Source organism: Phalangium opilio, unplaced genomic scaffold (assembly GCF_054372755.1).
Source record: "Phalangium opilio isolate 3A_F unplaced genomic scaffold, DU_Popi_V2 ptg000082l_1, whole genome shotgun sequence".
NCBI lineage: Eukaryota > Metazoa > Arthropoda > Arachnida > Opiliones > Phalangiidae > Phalangium > Phalangium opilio.
The window spans coordinates 11,060,400-11,087,085 of record NW_028324189.1 but is presented as its reverse complement, the minus strand read 5'-3'; the positions used below and the strand labels follow the sequence as shown (position 1 = coordinate 11,087,085).

Sequence of the window (26,686 nt, the reverse complement as noted above, 5' to 3'; positions counted from 1 at the left end):
AACCTAATAGGCTTTATCATCTTGTTTTTATAGGACTTTTTACATATTTAAAAAATTATTTTCAATGAGGGAAACAGTGTAGTGTAATAGCGCGAGTATTTTGTACGTAGAAAGCTATTTGAGCTTCGAAAAAAACGGGGAAGAAGCAAATATGGCGTCATGTTAGTAGGAACAGTCAATTTAGCCCCAGAAAATCCTACTAATTTATCGACTCATGAAAGGGTAGAGTTGACCCGAAGGTCAGGATAGGATACTTAAAGTTTCCTTAACAATAATAGGCTTTCGTTATTCAATTAATACCCTATTAATTAAGGTGTAATCAAACTTAAAATTTAGTCATCGTATTCGTACGAAATTTTCGCGTCGCGGCCAGGCTTTCCCGGAAAATTTCTGCCGCGTAGATGGGTTTTTAGCTGGTGAAAGTACGAGGTGATCCGTTCGCCGCCATCTTGAATGAAAACTGAATTTTCAACGATACAATCGGATTTATGTTGGATATCCTCTATTTAGGAAGATAATTTGGATTTACACCACTTAATTATCATCAACATCATCGCAATTATGAGCGAGGTTAGTTATTTTTCCGTTTTTATTGTAGTTTCTGTGGTTCGCGTTAAGCCTTGGACCTTAGCATGTGGATCCTTTATCGGTCTGAACCTTTAATTATGCCGCCGGAGGCCGAGTTATTTTGTTTGTTTTTTTATTTTGTGATATAATTCAACGCGAAGAATTAACCGATTGTTATTCTAATGTCGAGGGTTTAATACTTATATTAAATACGTTAATATTAATTATATCATTACTGGCTCAACCAAGTTTGGGTGTGAACTTATTTAGGTTATTCTGTTCTACTGTATATTGGATATCTATCATTTTGGATATTAAAGATAATAATGTAACTTAATTTAAACATATTTAAGTAGTAATACCCTTCATTTAAATGTTTAACCTTGATTGATACTCAAATTGGGGTGTAACCTTAGTAGGATTTATTTTGTTGAAGTTTTGTATTATTACCCAGACATTTGGTACTTGGTAGAGCCTAATAAGTATTTTTATTTAATTATTAACTTAAAGTTACTTAATTTTCAATTAACTTAGGTGCACGTTGTGTGGTACAGTTATTAGCCTTATGTAAATACACCAGAAGTGTTTGAAAGTAGACCACTTAGGGTAGAGACTATTGAACAACCTTTAACACTAGCTTAAGTTTAATTGGCTTAAGTTAATTATAATATTAAGTGTTTCACTAAGATTTTTGTTGCAAAGTATACTTTAGGCTCTTACCTTTTGTATAAGCTATAAATAATTGAAAAACTCAGGGGACCCTTTTTTGATATTTGAGTTTTTATGAAACCCCACAACTCCGGATTTTATTCATAATATTTTTGGAATTACTTAGGATAAAACGTTTTAGTTTGTAGAACAACTTTATAAAGTTAGTTTTGAATAGGAAACTTAGGCTTATCTTCCATTTTACACATTAGTCTGAAAAAGATGATGCACAATCGGGAGATGAAGGCAATAGAGCCTCTAGTGATGATGAATCTGGACATAGTAATGCATCGGGTAACAACGCAAAAGCCTCCGGTTCAGATAGTGGCTCTGGTAGCGACTCTGATAACAGTTCCAGTTCATCAAGCTCTTCTAGTCGTAGTAGGGCTGGTTCAAAGTCAAATTCTAGCAGGTAAGTTAGTGGTGTTCACTGAGAGGGTAGAGGTTAGGCCAGTCTTTGAGTTAAGAACGTTTTTAGATCTAGAAATGACAGTAATAATGAGAGCCCTAAGAGAAGTAATTCCGCCGCTTCTTCAAATCATTCTGCTTCTTCTAAGAGCGGAAGCAATTCTTCAGATGAAAGTAATAAGCACAAAAAATCATCGGTGAGTGGTAGTAACAAAGAGAGGTCCAACAAAATATGGGAAGATAATCCAGATATGTACGGAATTCGAAGATCTTCCAGATCTAAGAAGGAACCCGAAAGATATAACATTGTGGTTAGTGCTTGTAAGCTTAAAATGTATACAAACAATACTGCTAAAATGATTAGTTTTATTTATTTAATTATTCATTAAGAAAAATGCCTTTTGCACAACCCATTTTTCAGTTATATTCTTCGTAAACGATTCCATCCATTTTGGATCATTTTAATTTCATTTTTATTTTACCGTACTTTATAATTTGCGAACATTTTTAAAGTATTGGTTAAGTTTTTAATCTCAAATCTCTCAAAAGCCAAATTTTTTATCTCCTTTAAAATTAAGGAATCCGATGAAAGTGATCAAAAAAATGATGCTGATAGACGCAGAAGACCTAAACTGTTAGTTTATTAGTTAATCCAATGTTTTGATCTTTGTGTTGAACAAAGATTTTTTTTTCTTGTGGAATATCATAGGTCAGAAAGTACTAGCGAGAGTAACACAACATCTTCAGTTAGACGCGCTCAAACTAGGAATAGATTCACTAAATTAAATGCTAAATCTCCGAGACGTAAATCTCTCAGTAGATCCAACAATAAGAGACCTAGTCAACCCATTAAGAAAAAGAAAAAAAGGTTATCGGAAAGCTCATCTTCCTCAGAATATGAATCTGATAGTGATTTGGATAGAAGAGGCTCTCTTAGGAAATCGGGAAGTAAAGTTAGGTAAAGATAATTCCAAATGACTTCAATTGACGAATTTTGGAGAAAAACGTATCAGGCTGATACCTATCTATCCTTTAGCTATAAGGAACAGAGTGCTGATGAAACAGACTCTGAAGATCTTATTGAAATTGAGACCAATGAGGCTGAAGTTTTGGCGGTTGATTCTTCGGAAACAATAGAGCAAGTCTTAAATCATAGGATAGGGAAAAAAGGAGCTACCGGAGCTTCTACTACTTGTTACGCCATCGAAGAGTTTGGAGACCCAAACACCCCTAATCCAGAAGAAACGGAAACGCAATATCTGATCAAATGGAAAGGCTGGTCACATTTGCACAATACCTGGGAGACAATAACCACTCTTACTGATCAAAAAGTCAAAGGACTTAAGAAACTAGACAATTATTGTCGAAATAAGCAAGAAGTTGACTACATGTAAGCTTACATTTGGTAAAGTAACATTCAACGTGACAAAACCGCTCATACCATCATTTGAAATGTAGAAAAAGTAGATCTACCGCGGAAGATATTGAATACATGGAATGCCAAGAAGAAATGGCACACGAATTATACGCAAATCGCACAAAAGTTGAAAGAGTCATTGGTATAATATAGTGACTGGAGTATTAGCGAAGAGTGTATTTATTTTACACGTTTTTGTCTGGTAGCACATGGTGATTCTAAAACAGGAGAGTCTCATGATTATCTCTGCAAGTGGGAAGGCCTTTCATACTCTGATTGTACTTGGGAAGATGGTAACTTGATCAAGAAGAACTTCCAGAAGGCGATTGATAGCTATTTCTTGAGACTAAAGTCTCAAAAGATTCCATCTAAAGTGTGCAAAGTACGAATGAACGTGTAAAACTGAAAATCTTTAGAGAAACTAACGCGGATAGTACATTTTTGTTTTAGGTTCTTAAAGTTAGACCAAAGTTTGTTCCATTAAAAACTCAACCAGAATACATCGGAGGGAATGACTCTTTGTGTCTTAGAGATTATCAGTTGGAAGGATTGAATTGGTTAGCCCATTCATGGTGCAAGTAAGTTCTGAAAAGTTAAAAGGGGTTTTGACGGTGCTGAGTTACATATTGGCGTCCATCTTTCTTCAGAGATAATGGTGTTATCTTAGCCGATGAAATGGGATTAGGAAAAACCATCCAAACAATTGGATTCCTATCCTACTTATTCCATCAACACAGTTTATATGGACCATTTTTATTAGTGGTTCCATTATCAACATTAGCTGCTTGGCAAAGAGAGTTTGAAATGTGGTCACCCGAATTAAATGTTGTTGTTTATTTGGGAGATATTCAAAGTAGAAATTTGGTAATTGAATTAACTAAGATTAGAAAAAGGGAAACTTGATTAAGAAGCGATTAATCTTGCAAATTAGATTCGTCAACATGAATGGTGCCATGAAGGAAACAAACGTTTGAAATTTAACGTTCTATTGACCACCTATGAGATTCTATTGAAAGATAAGGTAACTGTTAATGATAATATCTTCAAAAACTGCGTGACTTATTTATATTTTTCATTTTCAGAGCTTTCTCAATGTTGTTAGTTGGGCCGTTTTGGGTGTAGATGAAGCCCATCGGTTGAAGAATGACGACTCTCTTCTCTACAAGTCTTTGTTTGAATTTGATACCAACCATCGGTTATTAATTACCGGAACTCCCTTGCAAAATTCCTTGAAGGAATTATGGGCTTTGTTACATTTTATTATGCCACTCAAGTTTAATTCGTGGGAAACCTTTGAAACTGAGCATGATTTATCCGCTGATAAGGGGTACACTAAACTTCACAAGGAATTGGAACCTTTCCTACTCAGAAGGGTCAAGAAAGATGTTGAAAAGTCACTTCCAGCTAAAGTAGAGCAATTATTAAGGGTTGAAATGACGTCCATTCAAAAACAGTATTACAAGTAAGTTGTACTGTAAATGTTTCGCGGTAAAAATTGTAACCTGATTCTTACTTTAGGTGGATTTTAACGAAGAACTATAAGGCTTTGAGTAGAGGAGTCAAGGGGAGCATTACTGGCTTTGTTAATATTATGATGGAACTTAAAAAGTGCTGTAATCACGCCGCGTTGGTTAGAACACCGGAAAACACCGGAGCAGTTGATGCTTTAACTGTATGTTATACTTTACACTGATATTTCTTGCAATAACGTATTTATGTTCTTGTAAATGCAGTTTTTGATCAAAGGCAGTGGAAAATTAGTTCTTTTGGATAAACTCTTGTGTCGTTTAAAAGAAACTGGTCACAGAGTATTAATTTTCTCTCAAATGGTTCGAATGTTGGATATTTTGAGTGAATATCTTCAACTGAGGCATTTTGCATTCCAAGTAAGTATTTTATTCTCGTTTTTAACTTTAGCTTGAAGTTTATCTTAATTTTTTTTTTTTTTTGGTTTTGTTACTTTCAGAGGCTTGATGGATCCATTAAAGGTGAACTACGTCGACAAGCTCTGGATCATTTCAATGCGGAAGGGTCAAATGACTTCTGTTTCTTACTGTCTACAAGAGCCGGTGGTTTGGGCATTAATCTAGCCACAGCAGATACAGTCATCATTTTTGACAGTGATTGGAATCCTCAAAATGATTTGCAAGCTCAAGCTCGAGCTCATAGAATTGGTCAAAAAAACCAAGTCAATATCTACAGATTAGTTATGAAAGGCAGTGTTGAAGAAGACATTATCGAAAGAGCCAAACAAAAAATGGTTTTAGATCATCTTGTCATTCAAAGAATGGACACCACCGGTAGAACTGTTCTTTCTAAATCAAAGCCCTCTAGTTCTACTCCTTTCAATAAGGAGGAGTTAGCCGCCATTCTCAAATTTGGAGCTGAAGAACTGTTTAAAGAAACTGAGGAAGGCGACGATGATATTCAAATGGATATTGATGAGATTTTAAAACGCGCTGAAACAAGAGAAGAGGGACCCGTTTCTGCCGGAGAAGAACTGCTTTCGGCTTTCAAAGTTGCCAGTTTTAATTTCAATGAAGATGAAGACGTTAGCATTCAGAGTGCTGGAAAAACAACGCAACACGAAGAGGAAAATGGTACCAAAGATAAAGATTGGGATGATATTATTCCTGAAGTTGATAGAAAGAAGATTGATGAGGAGGAAAGATTGAAAGAAGAAATGGAACTTTATTTACCTCCTAGAAGTCGAAAAACAGTTCAAAAGGTAACATATTGGACTTAAATTTTAAGATAAGTTTAAGCAGAAGGGGATAATAGAAGAAGGATGACACTCTGTATCCTCCTAATGCTTTAGTTATGTAACGTCATTCTTCCCAGGCTCCCCCTTTTAGTTTGCTTTTCCGCTCGCAAACTACAAATGGGCATCGCACCGTAAGGTGAATTCTATAGTTGTTTGGCACTAAATCCCCAGCAATCATCCCACAAACCTCGTCTTGATGTTAGACAAAATGCACAAGCGCGTCTTGCCAAATATTTAAACGCTAATAGAGTAATGATGAGGGAACTATTTATCGTGTATGTGATTCGGTTTAGTAACCTTGCTCTAAATGTTCCGATGTTGGGAAGAGTGACGTTACACTTACCCCGCTTTGTGGTACACTTCTCTCGAAGAGAAGTATTATATACTTCTGGTTTAAGTCTATATTGCTTTTTTTCGCATAGAATGCGGTGAAGTCAGAGAGTGAAGATGAAAGATCAGGAAGAAGAAGACGTCGAGCGGCGGAAGCTGAAGAAAGTGGTTCTGAAAAGGACGAATCTGATGATGATGAACGCCCTAGAAAAAGAGGAAGGCCTAGAACAGTCCATAAAGATCACGTTAAAGGCTTTACAGATGCTGAAGTCAGAAGATTCATTCGCAGCTATAAAAAATTCTCAGCTCCCTTAAAACGTTTGGAAGCCATTGCCATGGATGCTGAGCTTCAAGAAAAGCCCCTGGCGGATCTTAAAAAACTGGCGGAAATGTTGCACGAAGGATGTGAAAATTGTATGAAGGAGTATTTAGCTAAACAACAGGAAAATGCGTCTAAATTAACCCCTGGAGAGGAAGCTGTAGCTAAGAGAAGAGATAGGGGACCTTCCTTTAAGTTTTCCGGTGTTGCTGTCAATGCCAAGTCTTTGTTAAACACCTTAGCAGACATGGAACCATTAGACATCATTTTACCATCTGATCCGGATGAAAGAAGGAAATGGGTTATCCCTTTTCATTGCAAACCAACTCATTGGGATGTTCCATGGGAAAATGAGGATGATTCAAAGTTATTGAATGGCATTTACGAACATGGACTCGGTAATTGGGAAGCCATGAAGATGGACAGTAATCTAGGGCTGGCAGATAAGGTAACATAAAACGTTTAAAAAAATATATAAAATAAATTTAATAATTTATTTATTTAAAGGGAGGGTGAAGTGGAAAATCAAGTGATTTTTTATTGATTCTTCTACTAATTATAAGACCAGTCTGCATAGTGAAACATTCAGGAAATACCAGCTCCGAATGATTTAAAAATTCAAATTAGGTTCAGATTTTAAGGATAATTTTAAAGAAGGACCTCCGACCAATCGCGTAACGCCCTGCCTTATTCTTAACAAAATTCTCGTGGCACGCTCCATGTCGAATGAAATTTATCACGAGATTTGATAAAATTAGGCGCGCGACGTGACAATCGTGGCGCGAGACATGGAGCGTGCCACGAGAATTTTGTTAACAAAAAGGCAGGGCCTTACGCGATTGGTCGGAGGACCTTCTTTAAAATTATCCTTAAAATCTGAACCTAATTTGAATTTTAAAATCATTCGGAGTTGGTATTTCCTGAATGTTTCACTATGCAGACTGGTCTTATAATTAGTAGAAGAATCGATAAAAAATCACTTGATTTTCTACTTCACCCTCCCTTTAAAAAAGTATATAAAATAAATTTAATAATTTATTTATTTAATAATAATAAAAAGCCTTTTATTATTATTATTATTATTAAACTAAATGTAATTTAAAATTCACAACACAGATTTTACCCGATAATGACCAAAAACCTCAAGGAAAGCAGCTTCAATCCAGGGCGGAATATTTATTAAAGATACTAAAGCGTAATGTCGATCAGAAGAAAGGAACTCCGGTTAAAGTATGTATTAAATTAATTAACATTTTAAATCTTGATTAACTTAATATTTAAATTATCTTAATTCTTATTAAATTAACTTTTAGCCTCCGACAAAACGGGTTAGAAAACCTAAACCAGAGAAGGCAATTAGCAAAGCTATTATAGAGAATGACGACAGTAACGAAAGTAACGCGTCTGTAAGTTAAAATAATTAATATTTTATAATAATAATAATAATTTTAAGCGTTTTAATATTTTTTTAATTGATGCATGCATTTTAGAATTCCACTAAGAGTAAGTCTAAAAAAGGTGATCATGATGATTCAAAGGGTGTCAAAGATGAAAAGTCAGCTAAAGATGATGCTTCGGTTAAACGAAATAAGAGAGGAGGTGATAAAGACAAGAAAGTGAAAAAACAAAGGGTTTCGGAATCTAGAAAGAAAAATGTTCCTCCACCTGCCATGCACTATACCGCTAACGCGGAACCACAGGTTATTGATAACTCCGGGGATTTGGCTACTCCTATCTTCAATGAGGTGATTATTTAATGTTTATTAATTAATTAATTTAATAAACGGTTCTATAATTAAAATTTTACGCTTCACTTAAAGTGTAAAGAGAAAATGAGACCAGTTAAGAGGGCCCTCAAACAATTGGACAATCCAGATCACAATTTACCAAAAGAGGACCAATTAAGGCAAACTCGTCAGTGCCTTCTTAAAATTGGTGATAGAATTAACGAATGCCTCCAAGAATACAGTGATCCAGAAAAAGTTAAAGAATGGAGAAGTTTCCTATGGATTTTTGTGGCCAAATTTACCGAGTTTGACGCCAAAAAGTTATATAAGTTGTACAAGCACGCTGTGAAAACTTCCAAAGAAGACAAAGCCAATGAAGCTGCTGCCGCCGCCGCCGCCACCGCTTCTCACGCCCATAGACCAGTTAAAAAAGAATCGCACAAAGTTCTTGATGAAGTAAAATTACATATCCTTTAAAATTTTATTTGTTACTAATGAAATATAATAACTCTTAGACGAGTCAACAAAGTCAGACGTCTTACTCCTCTAAATCAGAGAAACCTAATGTTTCATCAAGTCAAAAATCGTCGTCGTCGTCTAGTAGTAAAAGAAGGCTAGAAGATGGACAGGATAAACCAGGGAAAAGAACTCACACTGATGGAGAACGGAAGAGAAAAGATCACGGTGGTTCATATTCTTCCAAAGATAAAGATTATCAAAGGGACAGAAGCTACAAGAAAGGTCCCCCTAACAACTTTCCACCCGCCAATTATAATAGGAACTACGCTCCTGGATCATCAGGTAGCAGATGGACGGGTAGTGGTGGATACAATCAACCCGGACCACCACCTTGGGACTCTTACACCAAGGAGAGGTAAATAAATAATTTGGACCAACCAAGTGCAGGGTTCGTACACGACCTGGAAATCCTGGAAAACCTGGAAAAGTCAGGGAAATTGAAAATGGGCCTAAAAGGTCAGGGAAAAGTCAGGGAAATTTAAAAACGACCTAAAAAGTCAGGGAAATGTCAGTGAAAAATATATCGGAGGGAAATTTAAAAACGACCTAAAAAGTCAGGGAAATGTCAGTGAAAAATATATCGGAGGGAAATTTAAAGTTTGGATAACAGTATAAGGGTGACCAGAAAATCTGTTGTCTGACAGATGATCAGAGCTCCAAATTCGCGGAGCTCGCTTCGCTCGGTCCGGTTATTTATAATCCACTTAAAGTTAAATTTAAACGATTTAATTGGCTTATTTTTATAACAATAACTTGTGCAAAAATAATTCGAGTGAATTTAGATTGGTTTTCATATATGTTCGCCATGTACGTTATTGCAAATGGTCAGGGAAATTTGTGGAATTTAGTCAGGGAAAAGTCAGGGAATTTCATTCCATAAATTTTGTACGAACCCTGAAGTGAGGCGTCTCTCAACTTATTTATTTCTTATCTTAATTGTTTTAGGTATAGTAATGAGTATTACAATCGTGGGTACAATAGGGACAAAGACCCAAGAACGTATCCTTCAGAGCGCGAACACTTAGACCCTAGATATCATCATCACCCTGGAATGCACTCGGGATCTTCAATGTACAATAATGCCAGTTATGGCGGCGCGTCAGGGATGCATTCCTACGCTGGGTATGGTCATCCTAGCATGATGGCATCTTCCCAACAACCAATGCCCACTAATGTAGATAGTCATAGCCCTATGGGTCCTTTTAATTCCTACCAAGGTCATGGGGATAGTTGGAAAAGGAAGTCAGCTATGGATGGCTATAATAGGGGACCTAGAAATAGCCGTTCCGATAAGAAATAAATTATCATTTTTCATCAAGGTGATTTTTTTTTTTTTTAGTTTGATGGAACTTCATGATTGTTTTTTTTTTTAATATTTAAGTAACCTAAAGTGATAATGAGATCCCCGGTGTTTTTAACTAAATGGGGGTTTGGAATATCTAAAAAACAAATTTGAAATTTCAAATTTGTGATGGTATTTTATAATTATTTCATCATAATTAACCATCTCAGCTCATGAATTAAAATGGTGTTAGGACCATCTACACTGTAAAATAGATTCCAATCATCAATTAATTAACATAAACTCATTTACTCTTAGCTCTGTTAAAACGAAACGAAACTGTAATGTTCACTTATACCTTTACCCCATTTTGTACAAAAACTTTACATATTTGCCTGCTCCCTACCCCTTAACTAATTAAATTATAATAAGGTACCATAAAAATTTATGTAGATGTATTTAATAAGTAATTAAATATGTACCGAAGTTGATAAAATCGTGCTCTATTTATGCGAAAACGTGAATAAAATTGGTTTTCCATAAATTATAATAATATAATTCCCGTGTCAGCGGGAAATTTAAAATTCCCGCCATAATTTTGCCAAGTTTGGTAAGTCAAGTGGAACGCACCAATAAGGGTAAGAAGTGTAGAGGAAGGCACACAAATAAGGAGAAACCCGTTCAGTGGGATAAACCATGCTAACCGAGTAGTCACTTTCTATGATACCGATATCTTCAATAAGCTCCGCCAACCGCACCCAAAGGGGGGAAGGGACGTGATAGCGTAATCGGCTATTTTTATAGATGCAGCATGGATGTAAAAATAACTAGAGTTACTGGATTATTTACTAACCCTATTATTGTTTTCTTCCTTATTAACGGAACTGTCTCTCGGTACAAAATATGTTCATATCAGGAAGTCAGAGATTTGACCTCTTGTATTTATTATACATATTTTCTTCCACTAAGGGTTTTTTGCCGTTCCTCCAGTGTTGCCAGGCAGTTGGTGAGTCTCCCTCATTCCTTCGCATTTCCACGCAGATACGATTTGGTGGAAGACGCGAGTGGCTAATCCAGTAATGTTAGTTGTTTATACGTCCATGGTTGCATTTACTGTAGTCATAGCCCACTGCTCAGCAGTGTACCGCTTCGCCCACTTCACTTCGTGTTCGGGAAGCCGTAAAGTCGCGTCAATCCGGAGGCCGCGTATTGGGGTAAATGTTTGCGAATATTTTGAAACAAATGGAAAGAAATAGTTAACGTTACGCGATAAATTTAAAATGTTTTCGCGGTTCGGAAGTAAAAAAGACGTCAATGTCGATTACAGATGCACTATACGATTATTGGATGACAATGAAGTTCTACAGTTTGACTTTCAGGTAAGCCTTGGCTATTTAAAGTTCACCAACCCTTGCGCCTCGGCACGGCACGGCTTCAGCTGCGAGCTGCTCAATGCTCAATGGCTTCGTGCATTATGATTGTATTTTACATGGACGATTAAATTAGGCAGTCACGCGTTTCAGAGTGGAGGCATTTTACGCACTGAGCTTTATCAAATTGGTTTTTACACGGTGTAGCCGCGCGGGGGTTTAAAGTTCACGTTGTAATGCACCCCTAATCAAAATGGTCCACATGTTGCTAATATCTATGGTTGTCATGTTTTTAGTTGAATAATTCAATTGTAATGACTTCTATGGCTTCGTTTGTAATCCCTCGAAGAATAATTTAATCATTTCACGCGTCGTTATGTTTTTCGTGATCATAATTAACTCTTTATTCATAACTAATGGCTGTTTTCACTCTTGTTTTGGGATAAAGGGTTATAAAAAACACCTGTTTCAACTTCCAGGTGTCAAACTTGGGTAAATATCTTGTTTGGTTTGAGATTGTTAGTTTGAAATCGTGCTAGCCTTGAACCTTAAGGAAATTGTCTGGTCAAATATTTGTTATTATAATTAGAGCTTGGCTAGAAAACGGGTTTTTTGTTGTTTTAATATGCATTTTGTATAGTTTACAATTTTTACTTTATATGGTGAATCACCAGTTGTTATCAACACAATAATCTTTTTTGTGAATTTATAATTCCTTATTCCTGCACTTGAATTTTTAATATTCATAAGATTATATAGTTGATAATGGTGTATTTAGTATTTCATGGATTCACTCCCTTGCGCTTTTGGCATTTTTCCATTATCGCTAGCATGCTCCCTAGCCTTTTAAAGGAAAAGTTCAAGTAACATAATTTTATGCCTTAAAAAAACGGCCTTTTTCAAAATATGAAATAAAAAATACATATATAAAACATCTCTTATTACAAAATAATTAGTTAATTAGTCTTAAAAACGAGGACTCCTGCACCGCCATTACTTTAGTGGCGTCTGCTAGCCAGAACCATTTACCCTTACGGGATTGGTTGAATTCTCACAGGCTGAGAGAGGTAGGGGGTAGAGGTTCGGTTTAACAGACGCCACTAAACCAATGGTGGTCCTCGTTTCTAAGACTAATTTAATTAAATGATAATTATTTTGTAATAAGAGATCATTTATTTTTTTATATTTAAAAAAGGCCGTTATTTTAAGGTATAATCAAGAAGTGATATCTAGTTGATTAGGGAGAAGGTATAAGATGCCTAACTATTCGCGCGCCATAGTCCCAGTCCCCCTTTTAAAATACAAGGGGGGACGTAAAAGGAGGCCGGGCTATTTCGCCTCTCCTCAATCGGAAAATACGTAATTTTCGTCATTCGCGTCGCGCTGACGTGAGTTTTCAAGAACCAATGAGATGCTGGTTGTAATTTAGAGGCGGGTTTTTAATCCGGACCTACTATACGTTTGGACTGGAGATAAAGCTGGAAATTTATACCGTCTCCCTAATAAACTAGATATCACTTCTTGGTATAATGTTATGTTACGTGAACTTTTCCTTAAATTGTTTCGCTTTGAAAAAACAAATGGGTGTCGGTGTTGAAAGATGGATTTTGAAATTTTAGCGCCATCACAAAGGCTATCATATACTAGAATATGTATGCAAAGCCCTAAATTTAATTGAGAAGGACTACTTTGGCCTTCGATATGTCGATGCTTCCAAACAAAGGGTAAGCGAGACTTATTTTAGTCCTTGCTTCTCATACAATAAAATAAACCATTATTTTTAAAACTAGCATTGGCTAGATTGTACCAAATCAATATGGAAGCAAATCAAAGGTTAATTTTCCCTTAATTTTTAGCAAGTGTTTTAACCTAAAATTAAAAAAATAAAATAAATAAATAAAACCTTTGAATTCACCAAAATTCAGGTCTGGAGCCAATAATATTTTGTTTTAGGGTAAAGTTTTACCCTCCTGATGCCTATAGACTAAAGGAAGAGATTACTAGGTTTGTTTAACTCAAAAACGCAACCTTTTAAATTAAACCCTTAACAATTCCGAACCATGGATAAAGGATGCGCGTGAGGAAATTTGTTTTCACTCTATAGGATAGGCAACTCCCTGTCTCTGACGACAGCTTATTCTGTATATACTCTGTTACAACATCGGTTGTCAGCTAGGTCTCTATGTAACGTAGCTTTGTGCGTGCTGACAAGAGGCTAACGAAATACACATTTTCAGGATTTAAGTCTCCAGATTTTTGATCCTGAAAGTCAGTAATTAGCCTTATTCCTGATCAGCGCCACCTACCCATAGCGGCTACTTTGAGAACTACTGTAATCGACAAGCCAACCAGATGTCGCTAAAATCTGGTGATGTCATTTTTGGTAAGACCCCGAGAGTGCCCGTGAGTGACGTTACCAGATTTTAGCGACATCTGATTGGCTTTACGATTACAGTAGTTCTCAAAGTCGCCGCTATGGGTAGGTGGCGCTGATCAGGAATAAGGCTAATTCTTTAGTCTCTTGTCAGCATGCGCAAACCTACATTACATTGAGACCTAGCTTGACTCGTGCTGACAACTGAAGCTGGAACAGAGTATATATCGAATAATAATAATAAGCTGTCGTCGGAGATAGGGAGTTGCCTATCCTATAGCGTGAAAAGAAATTTCCTCACGCGCATTCATTATCCATGTCCTAACAATGCCATAACCTTGACAATTAAAAGCGTTAGCGAGTCTAAAAATAATCAAACGCTAAACCTTTATTAGGTACCAAATGTTTCTTCAACTAAGAAGAGACTTGTTACATGGCCGCCTCTACTGTTCTCAAAGTGACTCTGCACTTTTAGCGGCGTATATTATACAATGTAAACTTAAATAGTACCGAAAAAAATCAATCTTAAAATGTCAAATATCTAAAAAGGGAGTAAATGATTATGGTTTTAGCTGAACTTGGTGATTACGATCACGAAGAACATACGGGGAACTATGTAGCTGAATTCAAACTCCTTTTGAAACAAACTCCAAGACTAGAGGAGAAAATAGCTGAAATTCATCAAGGCCAACTGCGAGGGCAGGTACCTGCCGTGGCCGAGATGAATTTCCTCAGAAAAGCTTGTATGCTTGATACTTACGGAGTAGATCCACACCCTGTAAAAGATCACAAAGGCAATCAGTTATATTTGGGTATAAATCACGCTGGTATCCTAACTTTTCAAGGAAGTAGGAAAACACACCATTTTAAATGGTAATTATAGGATAGAACATGCCATTAATGATGACGTTTCTCTAGTACTTTCTTAATGATTTAAATAATGATAAATTAATGCTCCTAATTTTTTTTTCTTCTTCAAAAGGGTTGATATTCAAAAAATAAATTACGAGGGAAAAATGTTTATCGTACATTTGTTATTCAGTGAGGTGAGAATGTGTTTTAATTGTTTTTGTATTCACTTATGGGCGTACTTGGGTTTTCTCTTACTGTTTTATTCTAATAATTAATTGTAATTTAATTTAAATTAAAACTATCAGGATCCAAGGACAAAGGTAAATTAAAATTTAAAAAAAAAGGGAGAGGCCTATTTCTATTTGTGATATCATAAGTTTATCATGCCTCTAAGTACACAAATATGGGTTACAACTGGGCATCTTAGGCAGGCTACTGTGACGTCAGAACTCGTATAGTGCTAAGATCCGAAGAGAGAAAATTTTGAAATTTCCGTCGCGGTGCAGCCACCAAGCGGTCGAGACGATTACTAAATGGGTCACGTGAAAAAAAAATCATCCAATGGGATAAAGGAGATTTTTACGTTTCGTATTGGCAGGCATTGGGGGGGAACGAATTTTACTTAAGCAACCCCCAAATCCCTCTCTCTCTCTCTCTCGTGAGAAAGAGGCGGTTTTCTAAAAGGGATAAAAGAAACGCTAGGCTAGGCAGTACAATTTTGTATTGAAGTTGAGGTTATAAATGATACGGAGAGAGTATAGGGTTTCATTAAAGGGAGCCAGACAAACACTATTGCCATAGGAGTAGCAGCCATTTCTCTACTTAGAGGCATGATAAACTTATGGTGATATTTAAGTACTTGTTGTTTGGTGGAGAGTTTATTATATGAATTGTATTATTGTTTTTTTTTTAACTTATAGAAAAAGCACTTAATTGGTTTCAAGTGTCCAACTCAGGCTGCTTGTCAACATCTTTGGAGATGCGCGGTTGAACAACGTTACTTTTTTAAGTATGATAAGAGTAGTTCGTGGATCCCGTGTTGGATTAACGATAAATGAACCAAATCTTGTAGTATGACAACTTCCGACGAAGTTCCCTCAGTTACCACTGGAGGCGGAATATTTTCCAGAGCATCTAGATTCCGTTTCAGCGGAAGAGTTGAGAAAGAAATAGTGGAAGATATGAAACAATATAAAAGAGATCCCCCTCCTTTCCAACGTTCATTGACTATGACGTCATTTCGAAATAAAGCATTGGAGGATAGTATGGTTTGTCCCGAATCACCAAACTCTCTTAAAAATGTGGACAGGGAATTATATGAAAAATCAGATGATGAGTTGCCTAACAATAGCAATAGTACGGATTTATCTTTAATCAATATTAATATTATTACCTTTTATCTATAAATGACGTAATTTTTCTAGGGTTCACGGCACTTCATTATAATAACCAAAACTCGTCCATTATAGAAGAACCGGCAGTTGAGGCCGAGGAAGCGTTGATTGTAACAACGGAAACACGAGATACGATTGATTTCAGTAATCTAGATCAAGAAATATCGTCAGAAACGAAATCAAATTTAATTGAAATCAAAAATCAAATAACACCGACACCCATTATTATTCCAAATATAAGTACCTCCATTTCCAAGCCCTTAAACTCCATTCCCGCGACGCCACCTCCCTCTATAACCGAGGAAAATACGTCTCGATTCGTAGAGGTTACTGAGGAAAGTATTTCCACCACTAAATCAATCATTACCAAACAGGTTGACGTCGAGAAATCTTCGTCAACTCTTAAGGAAAAACGTGTAAATCACGTTAATAACAACAACACTCTTTTAGCTAGACCAGCTTCGGCGCCCGCTACAGCACCAATTACTCGGGACTATAATAACCTTTCAGCGGCAGTGCGGAATCCCAATAAAATAGCGCGTGCTAATAATAAAGCTGGGGGAATTCGCGTTTTGCTTGTTACAAGCTTAAGCCTACTATTCATACTTTCGTGCCTTCTCATATTTGTTTTGGAGTCTGATTCTCCGCTATTCAGTGATTTTAGAAAAATTCCCGAAATGATTATGCTTCGTAGGGAGTACTACGAACCTACTAAAGACTACATAGCTAGCAGGGTTAATGTTTTATTCAAATAATAAATTTGACTGTCTTTTTTCAAACTTGAGTAATGTGGGAATTTGGGAAAAACAAACTGACTCGATCGGAACTTAAACCCCAATTTTTAAAATAGACTTAGTTTTGTGGAAAAATTTATAAGTTACGCGTTACTTATAAGGATGGGGATTAATTTTTAGCTTTTAAATGAAAGTGAAATGGGAGAAATTGTTAGTTAATTAACAAAGTTATTGATATTTAACGCTAATAACTATAAATATCATTACTTTGTTACTATAATTGCCCCCGATTTTGACCTAATTTGGTCTCATTTTGAAGCTCATTAAAGGGAGGGTGAAGTGGAAAATCAAGTGATTTTTTATCGATTCTTCTACTAATTATAAGACCAGTCTGCATAATTAAACATTCAGGAAATACCAGCTCCGAATGATTTTAAAATTATTTCAAATTAGGTTCAGATTTTAAGGATAATTTTAAAGAAGGACTGCCGGCCAATCGCGTAACGCCTTGCCTTTTAATTAACAAAATTCTCGTGGCACGCTTACTCCGTGTCGAATGAAATTAAGGCACGAGATTTGGTAAAATTAGGCGCGCGACGTGATAATCGTGGCGCGAGACATGGAGCGTGCCACGAGAATTTTGTTAATAAATAGGCAGGGCGTTACGCGATTGGTCGGAGGACCTTGTTTAAAATTATCCTTAAAATCTGAAGCTAATTTTAATTTTAAAATCATTCGGAGCTGGTATTTCCTGGATGTTTCACTACGCAGACTGGTCTAATAATTAGTAGAAGAATCGATAAAAAATCACTTGATTTTCTACTTCACCCTCCCTTTAAACAATTTCTTACAAAATACGCCCCGTTTTTAATGGAAATAACCTTTGAAAATAAAATAATAAAACCTGGCCAAAATAATAATAATAATAAGAATTGACACTAGCATCTCTAGCTCTTTAGGATGTGTATATTAATATAAACGCTAGAATTTTTTCTCGCCAACTCTTTATCTCGTATTAAGGATTGATAGTTAAAATATTTAGACGCCTTTGATCGTCTATATTATTAAAAAAAAAAAGCAGCTATGGGGAGGATGGATAGGCCTAATCGTGTAATTTGAGAAGTTTTCTTCATGTCCTCGTTCATTTGTAATTATCATATAAAAAAGGAAAAGAAAAAAAGTAAAAAACAAAGTCCTTGACAGTTTTTTGATCGTAAATAATTCTATAAGAATTTTAGGAAAAAAATAAAGTTTGATATATCATATAATAATAATATTAAATGATAATAAATAATAAGTTTAGATTGAAGATTTTAGCGGTATTGAATAATGGGCCGATTAATGTCTTTTAATGAAAAGTTTCAAAATTATCTGGGGAAAACGTTTTGAGTTAAGTTAGTATAAATAAATAAATGAGGAACGGGACAGATATTGGGGATTTAAAGGAATAGTTCAGGTAACATAACATTATACCTTAAAAGAACGGCCATTTTCTAAATATAAAAGGGAAAATATTAAAAACAAAATAAATGTTCTCTTACTACAAAATAATTACATTTAATTTAATTAGTCTTAAAAACGAGGACTACTGCGCCATGCGCCATTGGTTCAGTGGCGTCTGCTAATTAGAACCCCTTACCCTTATGGGATTGGTTGAACCAATCAATTGTGGGTTCTGGCTAGCAGACGACACTAAAACAATGGCAGGTGGCGCAGTAGCCCTTGATTATTTTTAAGACTAATGAAATGCTAATTATCATATTGTAATAAGAGATCATTTATTTATATTTTTAATATTTAATTCCTTTTATATTTAATTTAAGAAAAGGCCGTTCTTTTAAGGTATAATGTTACGTTACCTGAACTTTTCCTTTAAGTTGTATCGGATTTGTTTGCAGCTTGATAGCACATTTGACCCTAATTTTTATTATATTTTTTTTAGCGTAGAAGTAAATTAGTTTTTTTGATACCTTACTTTACTTTGATTAGAGATTAATTATTTTGAGATAACAATTAAAATAATCTCGACTTATTTTTTTTTTATATAGTTTGCTATGGTACTTGTACCAGTACTATATCAATTAATTACTTATAGAAAGTGCAAGGCCTAGTTAATTAAAATCATTTAATGACATTAAAGCTAGAGAAATAGTAGCGTAAATATATTATTTTTATTTAATAAAGTAATCGAAAATAACTGAGATTAATAATTATTTTATTATTTGTTAGAATAACCCATATATATATAATATATATATATATATTATATGATTATATTTAGTATGTTTAGGTTAGAATATAATATACCGTAGTTTTTGTATTATATTTATTAGAAAATGTAGAAGTACATATATACATATATATTGTTTATTAATTATTACAAGCTCGCACTGTAATTAGGGAGGGATGGGTTTAAGTGGGTTTACGTCGTGTCAGAAGTAAATTTAGATTACCCAAGAAGCGATATCTAGTTTACTAGGGAGAAGGTTTAAGATGCCGAAGTATTCGCGCGCCATAGTCCCAGTCCCCCTTTCAAAATACAAGGGAGGGGACGTAAAAGGAAGCCGGGCTATTTCTTTCGCCTCTCCTCAGTCGCAAAATATGACTGTAATTTTCGTCATTCGCGTCGCCGCGCTGACGTGAGTTTTCAAGAACCAATGAGATGCATGCTGGTTGTAATTTAGAGGCGGGGATTAACTCCGGACCTACTATACGTTTGGACTGGAGATAAAGCTGGGAATGTGGCGAATTAAACCTTCTCCCTAGTAAACTAGATATCGCTTCTTGATTACCGTAACGTTTTATAACGTTAGTTATCTATATTACCAGAAGAAAATATTTTTCTTCTGATATTACTTACTCATTACGTAATGCAAACTGAAACCCACAAATAAATTTTGGTTATTTTAAAAAATAAATAAAAAGGAATCGCAATTAATTAACCCTTTTAGGCAAAATTATCTTCTAATTTAAATTAATCAAAAACTAGTTCGTAATCTTAATATCGCGTCTGATATAAAATTTATAACGACCCCTAAACAATATGGTACGTGTTATCAAAAAAAAAAAATGTCCCGAAAACATTTTATCCCCCTTTTCAATACTACAAAGCTGTGATGCATTTTTTATCATAAAAAAAAATAAATTTTAAGTGTAGTTTTCAATTGTTCGTTATAGCGGCTATGAAACAATTGTTTCATAGTGCTACTTTGAATGATTGACAACAAACACCGCTCCACTGTAAATTATGAGTGCAAACGAAAATCGTACATAAATTTAATCCTTTGAAAAATATTTAAAAAAAAAAACAAACATTTAATGCAGTAATTACTGCGACGATATTTGTACATATCTTTAACAAAAAACAAATACAATACGATTGGCAAAATTAGAAAATATCTTTAAAATTATTTTGCTTATATTTCATCTATATCGTTATATAATCAAGGTATAGCTATTTTCTACGATTATTTTAATTAATTGGTGATGGGTTAATTTACTTTTAATCTTAATTAATTGGGTTAAGAAATACTTCTTAGTATATTCCATTTTTTTAAAGTAATTTTCCACTTGTTTTTGCTTACTCGCAAACTGTCTTAAGCTTTGCGTTAACTTTTCTGTTGGTAAATCAATTTTGTTTTTTAGGCTAAGCGTCTATCTATATTAGTTTATATATATTTTTTATAGTTTATTTAAAGTGATAGTGCCATCGTGTTTATGGGGAGGCCCTTATAGTTTAGTTTGTTAACACGTACGTTACTTTCCCTTTAAAAGTAGTTAAAATGTTAATATCGTTAGGTTGTGTAGTAGAAAAGGTTTAGGATATATAAAACCTTTATTTAATCATAATATATAATTAAATAGTCTTTATTTATACAAAATATAAGTAATAATATCTATAATAATCATAAATTCATTTAATATTAATTAATTATTAAAAGAAAAAATGCACAAATTATTGCAAGAAAAAAACAAACATTTTCACAAAAATATCATACGTTAAATCAAGAAGCGATATCTAGTTTATTAGGGAGAAGGTATAAGATGCCTTAGTATTCGCGCGCCATAGTCCCAGTCCCCCTTTCAAAATACAAGGGGGGACGTAAAAGGAGGCCGGGCTGTTTCACCTCTCCTCAGTCGGAAAATATGACTGCAATTTTCGTCATTCGCGTCGCGCTGACGTGAGTTTTCAAGAACCAGTGAGATGCATGCTGGTTGTAATTTAGAGGCGGGGATTAACTCCGGACCTACGTTTGGATTGGAGATAAAGTTAGAAATGTGGCCATTTTATATCTTCTCCCTAGTATACTAGATATCGCTTCTTGGTAAAATTAAATATGAAACAAATTTACCTTTATACTGGACTATAATTATGTACTTAAATTTATAACTTGAGCATTCCATATGGTCATTTAAGAACAATTTTGATTGATGTTATCAGAATCTCAAAAAGTCTTAATTAATATTATTAAAATTGGGTTTAATTATATAGCTTTCGGCTTCCTGCTGGCAGGGACTTAACTCTAAAAATGTCTTAATTTCAATTGGTACGGTACCTTTAATCTCGATTAAATTAAGCTTACGCTGGGAACAATTCTATTTACTCTTGTTTACTGATGTATTTCGTTGAATTTTCGTGCTTATTTTGTTTTTGAAATAAATCGCCTGATTACTAAAATACACTGGTTTTGTTTGGGTACTAGCAGAAGTATATAATACTTCTCTACGACGGAAGTGTGCAACAAACATGATTCTTCCCAACACCATTTTACATTTGGAGTAAGGTTACTAAACCGAATCACGTACATACTCGATAAATAGTTCCCTCATAATTACTCTATTAGCGCTGCTTAACTATTTGCCAAGGCGCATGCCCTTGTGGATTTTTGTCCCACGTCAAGACAATCAAGGTTTGTGGGTTGATCGCTGAGGATTTAGTACCACCACAGGGTTCGTACACGACCTGGAAAAGTCAGGGAAATTTAAAATGGACCTAAAAAGTCAGGGATATGTCAGGGAAAAATATGTTTGAGGGAAATTTAAAGTATAAGGGTGACCAGAAAATTTTTTGTCTGAGATTTGAGCAAAGCCCCAAATTCGCGGAGCTCGCTTCGCTCGCTCAGGTTATTTATGGTTTACTTTAAATTAAATTTAAACGAATTAATTGGCTAATTTTTATAACAATATCTCGTGCAAAAATTATTTGAGTGAATATAGATTGGTTTTCATATACGTTCGCCATGTACGTTATTGCAAATGGTCAGGGAAATTTGTGGGATTTAGTCAGGGAAAACCTGGAAAAGTCAGGGAATTTCATTCCAAAAATTTTGTACGAACCCTGCACCAAACAGTTATAGAATTCACCCTGCGCGGTGCAATACCCATATAAAGTTCGATGACCAGTTAAGCAAACAAAAAGAGAATGAGCCTGGGAAGAATCATATTACATAACTAAAGTATTGAGAGGATACAGGTGTCATCCTACTATTATCCTCTTCTGGTATTAGGTGACGTCATCCTATCAAAGATATATGTGCTTTTCATATATCTGATATCGTTCTACAGGGTGAAAACCTTCTAGGTGTTATGCTCCCAAATAATATTGCCTCCTTTCCAAATTGTCTTTTAGCTCACTATCCCTTCTTTTATATCTGTTCTTGGTATTAGTTACGCATCCATTCATTCAACGACTAAGACACCACCAAAAGCGTGGTGGTTTTCCATGAAATAAGGCTTAAAGATTTTTGTCTGTGACTTCGATTTGTGGAAGCCAAGCGTAAGATACCATTTATCCAGTGATATAGGGCGAAAATTGTAAGGAAAGCATCTGTCACACGCAGGCAGACCACGAAAAGGCAAACCATCTCTTGCCCCCCCCCCTCCACCTATTTTTCTTCTATCTTTCCCTTAACTTTTGATGGGGGCGTTAATGGTTTTGATGGAACCGAAAACCTAAAAAGTCACTAGGGAGGTTTAGGAGCTCTCTGGCTGCCACATCTCAAAGGGCTACTTTAATACTCGCCAGACGTTTTATCAGTTTTATTTTCTATTGATATTACATATTCGGGAAACGTCCCATCAAAGAGAAACTGCAGCGTAGGGTAGATTTAGAACATTAGGATTAAAATGTGGTATATAAAGCTCAGGGAATTTGGGAATACTCTTAAAAGGTCTAGGGGAATAAGTCGGTGAACTTTATAATAAGCGGATGATTTGAAAATGGACTTATCTGGTTAAGACAAAAGTAGGCGTATTGAAGAGGTCAAGTGAAAGGTCGACGAGTTTTAAAATAGGCCTAAAAGATTGAAGAACAGTTGGAAATTTGAAAATAGGCCTTAAGAGGTCAAGAGAATGGTCAAATACGTCGAAAAAACGCCTTAAAAGGTCAATTGAATGGTCAGATACGTCGAAAATAGGCGTTAAAAGGTCAATTGAATGGTCAGATGCGTCGAAAATAGGCCTTAAAGGTCAATTGAATGGTCAGATACGTTGAAAATAGGCCTTAGAAGGTCAAGGTAATGTTCAGATACGTTGAAAATAGGCCTTAAAGGTCAATTGAATGGTCAGATACGTTGAAAATGGGTCTTAAAGGTCAATTGAATGGTCAGATAAATCGAAAATAAGACTTTAAAGGTCAATTAAATGGTCAGATACGTCGAAAACCGGCTTGAAATATCAGGGAAGGTATTCCTCGTGGTTTGTTTAGTATGAATAGTAATGGTATTAATTTTTATATATAGTTCATTGCGCAAAACATATTTTAGTAGCACTTTAATAGCCTGGTCAAAACGTCTTAGAGTATAAAAAAGAAAAATGACTGTACCCTAATGCAATTCTCTAATACGTTTTTCATATAAAAAAATACATCCCTTAATGTAGGTGGAGTTTTGAAAGTTGAAGAGCTATCATCTCTATTGAGATCACGAACAACCGTAAAAATTATTTTATGTTTATTATTAAAATTTGTTATATTTGATCCCGTTATCCGAAAAGTATTTTTAGATCTTTCACGATCCTTCTTAACGTGGGCGATTTCCTTAAGGCCAAGGCTTGAAAGGTTCCTGATTCTTTCCGGGGAATATTTGACCCCTTTTAAAAGGAGCTTTTGTTTAGTTTCCAACTTTATAGAAGTGCTTTTGTTTAAAATGGGGTTAAATATGTTTTTAACTCGCTTCCTTTGACTTTTCCTTATTTGTCAACAGCTCTTGAAGGAAACCATTTGAAGCTATCATATTTAAAAGAATTTAGAGTCTAAAAGACAAGGTTCATACAAACCGGGAAAACCTGGAAAAAATCAGGGAAATAAATAGTTGACAAAAACCTCAGGGAAAAAGTCAGGGAAATAAATAGTTGACAAAAACCTCAGGGAAAAAGTCAGGGAAATAAATAGTTGACAAAAACCTCAGGGAAAAAGTCAGGGAAATAAATAGTTGACAAAAACCTCAGGGAAAATTCAGGGAAATATCGAATTTTTAGTAAAATCAGGGAAATTTGCGTCAAACAGGGGCCGAGTAATACCCTCCATAGTATTAACATTACACTATACTTTGGAGGCTCATAACTCTGGTTATATTAGAGATACGGGGATGTCCTTTGATTATGTAATAGTCATATTTGCCCCCCCCCTCCTTCGTTAACATTTGCTCCATTGGATACTCCATATACGGGAAAAACCTGGAAAATTCAGGGAAGTATATGGGGAAAAACCTGGAAATCTCAGGGAAATTTGTTTTCCAAAAGTTGTATAAACCCTGAAGAAGAGAAAAATGTTGGGAAAATATTTCTCTGTACTAATCCAATTCAAAGTTTCTTAAAATTCCATAAACGTTATTACGTAGAAAATTCAGAACACGTTATGCGGTTGTATTTAACTTAACGCATTACAGAGTTCAATAAATTGACGGAAAAAAGTGTAGCACATTTTCCACCCAAAAAACAACCCCCATAGGCCTAATTAGCATCAATTTGGAAAAGGTAGCAATATTTAGGGGTAAAAACATATCCAATTTAGTAAAATTTTGGAGAAGATGGAGATAGATTCAGTTGATAAAACTTGATAATATCAAAAACAGGCTCACGTTTAGCCGCTCGTTCAAAAACACCCTGTATTTTTGCCAATCTTTGTTTATCCCTAAAGAAAACAGTTCTTAATTGAAAAACAAAACAATTTGAGACTACTTTTTCATACATAATTTCCCCTAACATACAAATATTTGCATTAATGCGTTCAAATATTGATGTTTCGATTTTTATAAACTTACCTCTTTACGTTTACAATTTGTTTACCTTTCACCGTATCACGGGGAAGCCGACATCTAGGCTGAAACGATCCCATGTATTTTCAATACGCCCCTGTAGAAATGTTGTTTCTGCCTTACACCGGTGCTCAGAGTGAAGCCAACATCCAGGGTATTCCCACATTATTCTAATTTATCCTTGTTTATATAATACCATAGACTGTAATCAATTCGCTGTCGAGGGTAGGTCACGTGTTTGAACTCTGAACCCTGGTCAGACGCCAGTGGTAAATCGCCTAATCAAAACAATGAATACTTAAGAACTACTTTATCATTGCTTATTAGTACGCCTAAATTTTCCGTGTATATAGTTTGCAAATCTTTCTTGAAAAGAAGGAACAAGGAAAATATATAGAGAAATATTATTAACTTATATTCAGTATATTTATCGCGTTTGTTTAGTACGCATGTGCCGTAAGTTTTCCCCTATCGTGTCGCGCCTCGTTATCAAGAGCGTTTTCTCTCCCGCTTCCTACACTGAGTTCTCTCTCTTTCGCTCTCTCTCTCTCTCAGAATCTGATTCAGAGCGCGTCTTTCATTCTCGGTTATAGGGCGGCAGTCGAAGTAGGCAGGTAACTCCTGAAAATATCAAACTTCGAGGTTTGCCCTCTGACACTTTTTAAAGTACCTTTTCTAACTTAAGCGCGAGTAAGAAAAAATATTTCCCGCCATTTTTTATTGCTAATTTCCCGCTCTTTCTCAATGTACCGGTAGTATTAATAGCACGTGTTTTATTGTCGCGTGATATCGTAACACCGGTATCTAGCTAAGCCTATTTTATATTCTATATTGATTGTGTACGGTTTCGCGCGTGCAAACTATCATGTTTTGTTTGTTTCAAATTTTCCGTTTTTTCGCTGTTTTGGGATTATTTCGATTCGTAGTTGTTGCGCCCAATCGAGAGAGTTTCGGTTCGGGTTTGTCCGGAATCGATGGAACCGGTTATTCCGAAGACGATCAAACTTGTTCTTCGGTTTGCATGTGCCATTCAACCTCTTTGAATTGCCGGAAACCTAACACCCTTAATGTCATTCCTAAATTGATACATTACCGAACTCGGCTGCAGGTGGCTGAAATGTGAGTTGGTGTTTTTTTATTTGGGGGGACATTCCCGTTAAATTATACGGTCGGTAAGCTTTTCCGTTGTTTTATGGTCTGCAAGGTAGAACTAATAGGTCGAGGGTTCTGTCGAAGTTCTATCTAGATTTGTGTTCTTGCACTTAGCATGTCAGCCGTTAGCTTAACATGAATATAGCCAATAACGCCATGAATAACTATAAATTAGATTGTCACGTAAAGAATATTTGTTTCTATACAAGGAAATGTGCCTTTTATTCTGTTAATTGGTATCTAATTCAAAAACAATTATAAATTATTCAGGCTTTTTAAAAATTCAGATTCTGCAGGCTGCTGAATCACCCTTAATTGCAAACACATTTAATATTTAAAAGGTAGCCGGTAAACGATCCGTTAGTGCCGTGAGTGAATGTCATTTTTCTGCAAAGCGGCTCCCGCGTTTGAACCTTGACCCACGGTAATGGGAAATTCATGAAATTTTAAATATTAAAATACCCTTTATTATTACACTAAGTTATTAAAATGTTTTCGCATGATAAACTCAGTC

The 26,686-nt window shown here is 35.3% G+C and overlaps 3 protein-coding genes and 1 long non-coding RNA gene across 7 annotated transcripts in view; 3 read left to right on the top strand and 1 right to left on the bottom strand.

Annotated features, from left to right (window-relative positions):
• The first annotated feature begins 104 nt into the window (after positions 1 to 104).
• Chd1 (chromodomain-helicase-DNA-binding protein 1) lies at positions 105 to 10,537 on the top strand. 2 transcript variants are annotated; one of them, XM_089848613.1, is made up of 22 exons: positions 105 to 570; positions 1,488 to 1,687; positions 1,754 to 1,880; positions 2,262 to 2,317; positions 2,393 to 2,641; positions 2,720 to 3,073; positions 3,142 to 3,242; positions 3,307 to 3,482; positions 3,551 to 3,678; positions 3,748 to 3,964; positions 4,032 to 4,121; positions 4,183 to 4,562; positions 4,619 to 4,772; positions 4,834 to 4,986; positions 5,067 to 5,828; positions 6,287 to 6,961; positions 7,630 to 7,743; positions 7,827 to 7,919; positions 8,004 to 8,258; positions 8,334 to 8,696; positions 8,756 to 9,114; positions 9,705 to 10,537. In XM_089848613.1, exons 1-22 carry the CDS (start codon positions 562 to 564, stop codon positions 10,057 to 10,059), a joined length of 5,370 nt encoding a protein of 1,789 aa, XP_089704739.1. In that variant the 5' UTR covers positions 105 to 561; the 3' UTR covers positions 10,060 to 10,537. The 2 variants fall into 2 exon arrangements, with proteins under 2 accessions (XP_089704739.1, XP_089704738.1); XM_089848612.1 differs by having other exon boundaries at positions 1,754 to 1,994.
• A 540-nt stretch (positions 10,538 to 11,077) lies between these two features.
• Frmd5 (FERM domain containing) lies at positions 11,078 to 21,443 on the top strand. 2 transcript variants are annotated; one of them, XM_089848618.1, is made up of 11 exons: positions 11,078 to 11,420; positions 13,031 to 13,135; positions 13,202 to 13,244; positions 13,337 to 13,415; positions 14,181 to 14,278; positions 14,358 to 14,658; positions 14,768 to 14,831; positions 14,943 to 14,957; positions 15,558 to 15,646; positions 15,710 to 15,993; positions 16,062 to 21,443. In XM_089848618.1, exons 1-11 carry the CDS (start codon positions 11,322 to 11,324, stop codon positions 16,784 to 16,786), a joined length of 1,902 nt encoding a protein of 633 aa, XP_089704744.1. In that variant the 5' UTR covers positions 11,078 to 11,321; the 3' UTR covers positions 16,787 to 21,443. The 2 variants fall into 2 exon arrangements, with proteins under 2 accessions (XP_089704744.1, XP_089704745.1); XM_089848619.1 differs by lacking the exon at positions 14,943 to 14,957 and having other exon boundaries at positions 11,080 to 11,420.
• Positions 19,923 to 25,459, bottom strand: LOC149651630 (uncharacterized). The gene is made up of 2 exons (XR_016371294.1): positions 25,052 to 25,459; positions 19,923 to 21,728 (listed from the first exon to the last, which is right to left on the bottom strand). It is a non-coding gene; the product is annotated as an uncharacterized LOC149651630 (long non-coding RNA).
• Positions 25,459 to 26,686, top strand: part of LOC149651629 (NT-3 growth factor receptor-like) — a 34,793-nt gene continuing 33,565 nt past the window's right edge. For both annotated transcript variants that reach the window (XM_089848617.1, XM_089848616.1), the window contains exon 1: positions 25,459 to 26,139. In XM_089848617.1, the coding sequence (XP_089704743.1) occupies positions 25,886 to 26,139 (254 nt within the window). In that variant the 5' untranslated portion in view covers positions 25,459 to 25,885. The remainder of the gene's footprint in view (positions 26,140 to 26,686) is intronic.

Bases quoted from the DNA above. Each gene is read 5' to 3' on its own strand.
- Chd1 (XM_089848612.1), top strand. The intron at 2,642-2,719 runs GTAAAGATAATT...TCTATCCTTTAG, and splicing joins AAATCGGGAAGTAAAGTTAG to CTATAAGGAACAGAGTGCTG. The intron at 8,259-8,333 runs GTGATTATTTAA...CTTCACTTAAAG, and splicing joins CTACTCCTATCTTCAATGAG to TGTAAAGAGAAAATGAGACC.
- Frmd5 (XM_089848618.1), top strand. From the start codon at position 11,322: ATGTTTTCGCGGTTCGGAAGTAAAAAAGACGTCAATGTCGATTACAGA. The intron at 13,245-13,336 runs GTTAATTTTCCC...ACCAAAATTCAG, and splicing joins AATATGGAAGCAAATCAAAG to GTCTGGAGCCAATAATATTT. The intron at 14,659-14,767 runs GTAATTATAGGA...CTTCTTCAAAAG, and splicing joins AAAACACACCATTTTAAATG to GGTTGATATTCAAAAAATAA.